This window comes from Fopius arisanus, unplaced genomic scaffold (assembly GCF_000806365.1).
Source record: "Fopius arisanus strain USDA-PBARC FA_bdor unplaced genomic scaffold, ASM80636v1 scaffold00109, whole genome shotgun sequence".
Taxonomy (NCBI): domain Eukaryota; kingdom Metazoa; phylum Arthropoda; class Insecta; order Hymenoptera; family Braconidae; genus Fopius; species Fopius arisanus.
In genome coordinates this window covers 36320-45485 of record NW_011887848.1, presented here as the reverse complement: position 1 = coordinate 45485, position 9166 = coordinate 36320, and the positions used below count along the sequence as shown (strand labels likewise).

The window sequence follows — 9166 nt, the reverse complement described above, 5'->3', positions numbered from 1 at the left end:
AATTCTTCGAGATAATTTTCATCGTTTCTAACTTAACAATTTCTTATTGAAAATTGACGTAAGCAGTCTTCTTACAATGCTTGCTCCCCTCGCAGCGTCGCAAATATATTTTTAAGGATTATTGGTGGCAAGTGTCTCTGCGAGATGATTTTTTTCATTGGAGATTTCAATGCAGGACTTGCCCACCTGGGAATCCCCGGTTTCAATGGAAAAACGATAAATACAGAAATCAGTCATCCTATCCACTTGGGTATGCAGTGGTGTGATATTTTTTCATAAATTTATCAGACGTGGGTGAATTTTTCATTCGTATTTTATTATTAGTTCCTCTTCCTGCTTTTCGATTTTTTGCTAATTACTTTGGTTCGTTATTATTACTCTATCACGCGTATTTCTTATGATTTTAAAAATGTATTTTTGCAATTCTCAACTGCCTCGCAGATTTTCCAATCTTTTACTTCATTATTCATTACGTTTAAGTCGTTTAAGATATAAATATTCACCTAGCTACAATAAATTATTAATCCTGCTTAACTATTTACACTAGAGAAACTCTCGTCCTCGAAATACTTTTGAGAAGACAATTCTAAACCCTTCGATACGGATACTAGAGTCGAACGGCAATTTTAAACTATAAATTTAACTTCTGATTTTCGTGATTCCATGAAGTAAAAGGATTAATCAAGAGTGGAGTGGCTGATGAGATATTGAAAGTCAAGAATCAACTGATCCTTCAAGAGAATTTCCTAGACTTAAAAAAAATCTAATAAAATTTTTTTCCCAACCATTGCATTTTCTCAATAATTTAAAATCTCAAAACCACTGTCCATCGCTTGTCGATACCAATTATCAACTGTTCGATTATCTCGATCACGACTGGACTAACGATAGAATTGAATTCAATTTTTTTGCACATAATTTAATTCTCGAGCAAAAATATAAATAACGATTTCCCTCGCCCCAAATCGCCCCAGATTGCAAGAGTACGTCGACCGATGATTTTTTTTCTCCTCCAATTTTCTCGATTGAGGCTACAAATCGCTTAAATTCGGGTGAATTAATTACTCAAAGCAATAAAATTCGCGTAAATAATGTTGGAAGAGAGTCAGTCGTTCGTAGTGAGGGATGGAAGAGCGGGGGTGGGGAGAGTGAGACTATCAGTTCGAGCTAGTGTGCCGGTGAGTAAACATCGGAATATGACTGTCACCGAGAAACAGACGCCACCAGTGAATGTCAATGATAGAATATCCAAAAATACTAGACTACAGTGTGGAAAAGTGTTGTGTCCAGTGAACAATAATTAAATCCACGTGAAAATCTCCCATTCGACGTGCCAACGTGGGTTTGAAGGTTAGAGGGTAAATACAAAGATGATGTTCATGAAATAGAACTTCAATCTCTTATGAACATCGAACATCTAGATCTTTGGTTGAACATTAAAAGTGTCATCATGATTTTTCCGAGTAGTTCATGTGCATTTTACCGCCAGAGATCAGACAAAATGGCGGAAGTTGAGTCTGGGGAAATGTCTCAGTTATTTTCAAGAGATTTGTGAAAGAAATTTTGTCTTCACCACCATTTTGTCGTTTGATCAAATCTGACAATGTGGGTTAAAAAAATTGAGGTTGCGATCATCATTTTACTTCACTCAATCACACCTAGACTTCAATATTATCCTCTAACGCTCCAATTACAATTTTCGGCATCCCTGTGTTTTTTTTTTGTGTGGCAGTGCTCGCTCAGAACTTTGCAGTAGTTTTAAGGCAGTTGGGCACCCTCAGACGAGTGAGTAAGTCGTTATTTTTTTTATTAATCACTTAAAAAGGACAGAAACAATGTTTATCATTGTTTTGGTAATAGTTGTTCCCCTTTGTTCGCTCATGTACTTTAGCGATTGCCTCGTGTGCCTCTTGGTAGACTCAAATTGTCTTTTGGGAGTTGGAGGACATTTTGGGAAGACGAGTCGAAGAAGAGGCACACGGCAAACTAGGAAAACCGTCCAAGAAGGCCCATCCACGAGTACCACTCAATTTATCTCCTTCCTCATTTTTTATTCAACAATTTGGCGGGCAAGTGGTGAATAACAGGAATGTCCTGCTAATCTTCTGGGAATATCTCGGAGACTCGTGGGTTTATCAAAGAATATCTTCTCACTTTTCTCTGTGGACCCAGCGCATTCCGAGATACTCCCAAAAAAAATAGGAATTTATAAACCTCGATCACTCACCACTCCTCCACACAATTAAAACCATAATTAATAACTTTAGAAATGTTTGACTGTCGTCGACGGTAGTACCAGCCATTCCCCCCTCGGGGTACCATTTCATTCCCTCCTGAATTACATTAAACGATTATTTACGTTATTAAGATTGACGGAGAGATGAATAAAATATCTGGAAACTCATTCTCTCAGTTATCGAATTAGTTATTCTCTGTTAATTCATCTCTCCACCAGAATCAATCACAAATGTACGAATATAATAATCCAACTTTTGAAAGTTCTCTCGAGAACCCCAAAACTTCACTCGCACTCTTCAATGACGTTTTTTCGTGCGGCAACTGTAATTGTGAATTGTGCCATTGTTACGAATTTCCGGAGTACTCGGTGAAGTCTGAGGTATTGGCTCGGGTCACCAGGCCTCGGTGTATCGTACATCGAATTCCTGAAGGGCTGGCAGACGCTTCTTCAGTGACTCAAAAGTCTGAGCTGACAATTTCGTGCTGTTGAGGTTTAATTTTCTGAGATTCGTCAAAGCTGTGAATTAAACAACTGAATTACACAAATTGAAATTCGAGTTTACCCCGCAACTGAGACGTCCCACGTGAAAATGTCAGAGGACTTTTTTTTCGTCGAAGATATTCCCCACATAAAATCATCTCTCCATATTTTTCGTAGAACCACTCATTATCGAAATAATTAAACAATTATCTTGGATTAGTCGAACTCTTGCTAATCCTCAAACTTTTACTAATCCTCTTCACAATTTCGCTCCAACGTCCATTAGCAATGACGCAGTTAAACAATTAGAGCACTTACATGCTAGCGTTGAAATCCCTTTATCCGATACGGGTGTCTCACACAGATTGAGCACCTGAAGTTTCTGGAGATGCTCGCTAATCATCTGTAGCCCCGCATCGCCGAATTGCGTTGCCCACAGGTTGAGATACCTCAGGGCTGGTAATTTAATAAGTTGTTCAGCGCAAGCAGACGTAACTGATGTGAAAGCCAGACTGAGGCACTCCAAATTGCCCAGGGCACCACCTCCCAGGAGTAGAGCAACATCGGCATCAGTTGCACGAACTGGCAGAGTTAATTTCTTCGGTCCACCTTTCTGTTGCTTTGTAACACAATTTTCCATTATTTCATCAGTTGATGGGCCTCAACTATTTCAATCTCGACCAGAAAACTACGGGATCAACTTGAATTCTTCATAAATAAACTCTAACTTCACATTTTCCGCATCTTCGCTCAAACATCAAATTGCACTATTGTTGAATATCGATTTATCTCAGGCCCTCTTAATTTTAAGAGAAAATACCAGAGAACCTTTTCTGTCGGAAATTTAATTAGCTGTGAAAAAGTTCTTTAGCGTTTTTGTTTTTAATCGATAGTTTTCGAGATGAGTTGATGATTCAGAAAAATGAGAGAAATTGTAGATTATCTTTAGGGAATTCGGTCGGACGGATGTTCTTGGGGAAAATTGGTTGGTCTCTTTGTGAGAACGAAAGTCTTACCAACTCCTGGAGATTTCTCTGTCGCTGGCAGAGGCCATTGTAGCACGTCTTGCCAGAGGCTGTCGATTGCAGGGCGGAAACTACCTGCAGACGAGCTTCTTCATTCGGAAGTAAACGCCATTCCAGCATTAGACATAGGGCTTCCTGGGCTGCATCACAGCCACGCACAGCTAGCAATATACATGCACTTCCTGTTTGCTTCAGAAGAGATGCTATGAATTTTTTTCGACGACAGCAACAGCCCAGCAGGGATGTCAACTACAAAAAGAAAAATCGGTGTTCTTTATCCTCCGCTATCTCAGGATCTTTCCATTTTCGAGCAAAATTGCATGTACGTTTTTTGTTGAGAATTCAATTTCCTACAAAAATTGTTCATAACATTTTTCGCTAAATCCAACGGTTTATGAGATATTTCCAAAACGAGTTCGCCAAAATTTTGAGAAATATTTTCATCGGTTTTATGGAGTTTTCTAATTATGCAATTATCTCGTTAATCATCTGTTCTACGAAGAACTTTATTCCACCTTTTTTTCTAGAGTATAAAATTCCCCACCAAAATGTATTATCACTTTTATTTCTAAACTCCAGAACTTTTGAGATATACGCGAAGCGCTGAGTCGATGTTAACGTAAAAAATGATTAGGCGTTGGGAAAATATTTGATTGCCTTCTTTCTACTGGGAATTCCGTTTATCATCGGAAATTTTCGTCATTCGTAAATCTACTGGTTATCAGTCAATACATCACCATATCATTTGTCCAGGTCACATTCGAAAAAAAACATCTGCGCTTCAAAGAGATATTGACTTATGCTAATTTTTTGTTCTGCTGTTGTAAATGCGTCATTTTAGAATTGTAAGCATTACCATATCCCCGAAGAGTGCACCATCGTCGGGACATGCGGGGCTCGATGGTGCGGCGATGTGGAGCCAACCAGGTCGTGGCTCACGAACCGGTAGGAGCACCCGATGAACTGAACATCGAGGATCATCAGCCAGATTTCTCATTACGCATGATAACACTGACTGTTGAACCTCGTTGTCAGCTAGGGCAGCCTCTGGGAATGGCACTGGCTGGAGAAGAGCACCTAAACCTGGCCTCCAGTCCGCGTATTCCGAACTGCATTGAATTAAATAAACAATTCGTTGAAATAATCGAATTCATGAATTTCTCGCGTAAAGCGGAAAATGATCGACGGATTTTTGAAGATATCTCGAAAACCGCTTGGCTTACGAAAAAAAGTCAAATTACTTTTTTGTAGAGAATTGAATTTATTACAAAAAAGTTCTCTGGGCTTTTTTTTATAAATACAGCTGTTTTCGAGATTTTTCCCGGGAAAGTGAGGGACTTTCATTGATTCTGGCGGTTAACCCTTTCATTATAATCTTTTCACGTCAGTAAATCGAATTAAGATTTGAGGAATTGATTAATTATTCTCGAAGAATACTTACGCTATTTTTAGGACGTGTAAATAGCACTGAAGTGGTGGCGGCTGGGGTTTCTCTTCAGTATTCAAGGGCCCTCGATTTGAGACTTCGAATCTATTTTTAAAAAATCATCTATTATCGAGTTCTCTTCAATTTAGGTTTAACCCTAAATAATTACATCATTCTCTGAGATCGGAATTGTTAATTCTTTCAAGGACTCCACATTCTCTTTCGACCATACAATCTTTACCGGGTAGAAGCTAAAATTCCTTGATTAATTTTCCAAAGAGAAGAATAGGGTAATAAAATACTTATAAAAAAATTTACCTATGAAAAATAGCAGCGACACAGATGGCGACGAGATTTGGTAGGACCCTGGGATGAGGGCAGTCACTTCCAGGTCCATGAACGGATGCAATGTAATCCCTGATGGATTGTTCCCCATCGTTATTCTCGAAGAGAGCAGCAATGAACATCTGAATGAGTTTTCGCATGTCAGGTGATTTTCCGAAGTCGACGGTGTGTTTGAGACATCTAGTGATGGCAGGACCAAGGGCAGGTACCAGGGGTGATCTTGGGTGTCTGTGGGCAAGTCTGGCAAGGGCCCTGGCGAGTGCTGGTGGTGGTGCAGCTTTTTCCAGGAGTGGAGATGCAACTGACAGGACAGATTCTGCCCAGGTTCGCTGATCCCTCTGGATCTGCACCTCCTCAGCCTCGAGGATCTTCTTGTCACAGCTCTTGTCGATTTCTGGTGGCACTGGCTCCTCCAGCAGTTTTGCAACTGCCTCCAGGGGGGCTCCATTCACCCTCTCGTCCTGGAGGGGTGTCCACAGGGCGAAATCTACCATTGTCTTCAGCTCTCGGAGGATCACTTCCTCTCGGAGTGTCTGTGACACCAAGTGCTGGTACTTGAAGATACTTTTCTGGGGACGAGGGTTTAGATGAAATCCAGTTTCATTTCAAGTCGAATAAAAAAATCCTTGGGAGATTTTTGGGAATATCTTGAAAAGTACAGGGTTTAGGGGAAGAATTCACAGAACTTTTTTTGTAGAAGATTAAATTTCTAAGAAAAAAGTCCCGTTGAGTTTCTCTATAAATGCAATATTTTAGGAGATTTCATTCGATTTTTAGTCTTGTCGAGGGAGAGAGACTAGGTTTTTTTCTGGAGGTAGGGTTGGCTTTTTTGATTGAAGTGTTTTACGAGGGTTCAGTTACCTTCCAGAGGATGGAGTGGTACCACTGGTCCCTCGTGTAGGCGTTGCTCGCTTGAAGCAAGAGGGAACCATCTGGTAAAACAATTCTCAGACAATATTTGTACGTCGGATCCCATCGGGCCACTGCGTACACCTCTGACATACTGCTGTAGGGCACCGGCTGCTGGAGAAAACCAGTCAACTGAAATAAAATTCATTCATTCACATTGAATTCATCTCATCATCCCCTGAAAGCGATGACTCTATTCGAAAATGGATTTCCAATCGCAGAACGAAAATTATTTCGAGAAGTTTAATTAATTTATCAGAAGATTCTGCATTTCCATTCATTTGATCTCTTCCATCCAATATTCCATATTTTCTCATTGAATTATTTTCAATTTAAAAAAAAAACGGAAATCAGTGAATTTTCCAGTTTTTTTTTTGGTTTATTATTAATTTTTGAGGATTTTTCTACGATTTTATGGATTTTTAAATAAATAAATTCTTGAGAATTAAATGAAAAAAGAAAATGTCAAGTACCATTCATTAAAAAGTAATGACTTCATTCAAGTTTTCAATTGCAGAGAGGAAATTATTTCGAGAGCTTTAATTACGGCTTTAATAACTGGAATTTTCATTTTCACTCATTTTCTCTTTAATCAATATTTACTCATTAATCAATTTCTAATTGCATCATTCAAACCCAATATCACACACCGTCTCACGAATTCTAATATCATCCACAATAAAAATCTCTTCGAAAAATAAAAAAAGGTTTCTTTTCCCCCGAAATCCCTCCAAAAAAATAAATATTCTATTTATTATTCCCCAGTACTCATTCTCACCAATTAAAATTAAAATAATTGATCCGAGAAATCAGCAAGTTTTTTTAATCACGAATTTTTTCAGCGCCTTCTTGGCAGCGGAGTAGAAAAATTAATTTGCAAATGAAAAAATTAATGCCCTCGCGAGTCCCTCGGGGTTTAAGAAAATTTTTTAATTAATCCCCATCACGTATTAGCAGTGAAAGCCGCGTGTTGAGTCCCCGTTGGGATATCGTGCACTCCATATGATAAGAATTTACGGTTGTGCTGATAGGTCGCTGTTGGCGATCGTTTGAAAATGCAATTAGACGTTAGAGCACTTTATGAGACCCTTAAAGTATGAGTTGCAATACCACATTTCATGCACCACTACTATCTCGACGACTCATCGATTCGAGTTAATGTTTTCATTTTAATTTTCATTCTGGTTTTCATGACTGGAAAATTTTACACTCAATTTTCCCTATTTTTGCGACACCCGAATTTTCCGATGGTTAATTAATTTTTTTGTATCAGATCTGTTATTAATTCAATTAAATCAATTTCGAATTGAGTAAATTATTCGTGATATCGATTAAATCGATTATTTTTTCTTGGATGGGGAAATGATTTGGGGACGGTTGTCTATGTACTCCAGTTTTTTGACGATATCTTGGCCGTGAAGGGAGATACCGATATTTTTATCGATACCTTTTTTGCAGGGCTCGGCTTTCTCTGGAGAAAATGTAGATGCAAAAATTTCGATAAACCCCTTCAATCCCGAGATATTCCTTAAAAACTCGCGTGGCAAATAGCGTTTTCCTAATTTAACGCTTAATTGCTGAATGAATTATTTAAATTAAACGATTGAGTAATAAAAATTCGGAATTCTTACGAATTGAAACAATTAAAGAAAATACACATTAAAATTAATTAATTATTTAATCTATAATTAATAAATTGATATTCTCATGTCATTAAAAATTCGAAAATTCTCTCGATTGATTTTTTAACGAGTGACATTTTTTCCGGTGTCGTCATGGGTTTCATGGGTTTGCGAATGGAAGAAAGTGTGATATGAGGGGTGTTCTTGGAGGAGGTAATCCAAAAATAGAAAATGTCTTTTAGTTGAGTACAAAGGGTGCAGCGAACCCAAGTATGTCACTGGGTCGGTTCCGGTAACGTCCGGTACATTGCGCTCTTCATACTCAGTACTCACTCCCGTTATCACCAATTCACTCGACACACTCGAGTCATACTCCAATCAGTCAGAAGAACCACCGTATCACGGAAATTCCGTGAGATTACCAACCAAATTCCGTAAAATTCCACATTTTTCACTAACAAAAAAACTCTCCAAACATTCCCTTATCACAATCTCATCATCGCAAACTAAAAAAAATATTTTTAATCTCAATAATTACCAATAACATCATCAACAATGTCAATGTTAATAATAATAATAATAACAATAATAATTGATTACTATTATTATTATTTATATTATTTTATAATTATCTGAGAGTTGAATATTTCATTTTAATTCCATGAATTTTTCGCGGAAAATCAATTTGCATTCATTAATATTAAAAATATTGCCATTTGTTTCAATAAAAATTCGATTTTCCCTGGAATTCTGAGAATTTTTTTCCGTCATACAGAAAATACCCTCCCCCTCCTCATTAATTCCGTTAATTGGAATATAAAAAAAAATCTTGAATGAAATATTCTGAAATATTGCCGCAGACTGGAATTTAATTTACACAAGTTCATTGATTCCCCTGCATGCGCCATTACCGCAGTCGACCATTGAAGGGAAATTGTGGGGGGTAAAAGGGGGTAAAGAGGGGGGGTAAAAGGGGGTGGGATGCAAGAGCCACTGGTCGGAGATTAGGTCGAGCTCTCGCTCGAACAGTCGTTCAACCCGCGGCCTAAATTCGTCCTCTGACGTCATGAACTCTTTACCCCCACTTGGAAAACTCCCCCCACTTTTCCCATTCACCCCC

General features: G+C 38.3%; 1 protein-coding gene across 2 annotated transcripts in view; it reads right to left on the bottom strand.

Moving 5' to 3' along the window:
• Positions 1–359: 359 nt before the first annotated feature.
• LOC105271379 (C-Maf-inducing protein) overlaps positions 360–9166 on the bottom strand; it is an 18307-nt gene continuing 9500 nt past the window's right edge. The window contains exons 2-8 of one of the 2 annotated variants that reach the window (XM_011312904.1): positions 6377–6556; positions 5489–6084; positions 5186–5275; positions 4601–4853; positions 3736–3993; positions 3038–3338; positions 360–2755 (exon numbers count right to left, since the gene is read on the bottom strand). In XM_011312904.1, coding sequence (XP_011311206.1) covers positions 2631–2755; positions 3038–3338; positions 3736–3993; positions 4601–4853; positions 5186–5275; positions 5489–6084; positions 6377–6556 — 1803 coding nt within the window. In that variant the 3' untranslated portion in view covers positions 360–2630. The remainder of the gene's footprint in view (positions 2756–3037; positions 3339–3735; positions 3994–4600; positions 4854–5185; positions 5276–5488; positions 6085–6376; positions 6557–9166) is intronic. The other variant, XM_011312905.1, reaches the window with a different exon arrangement.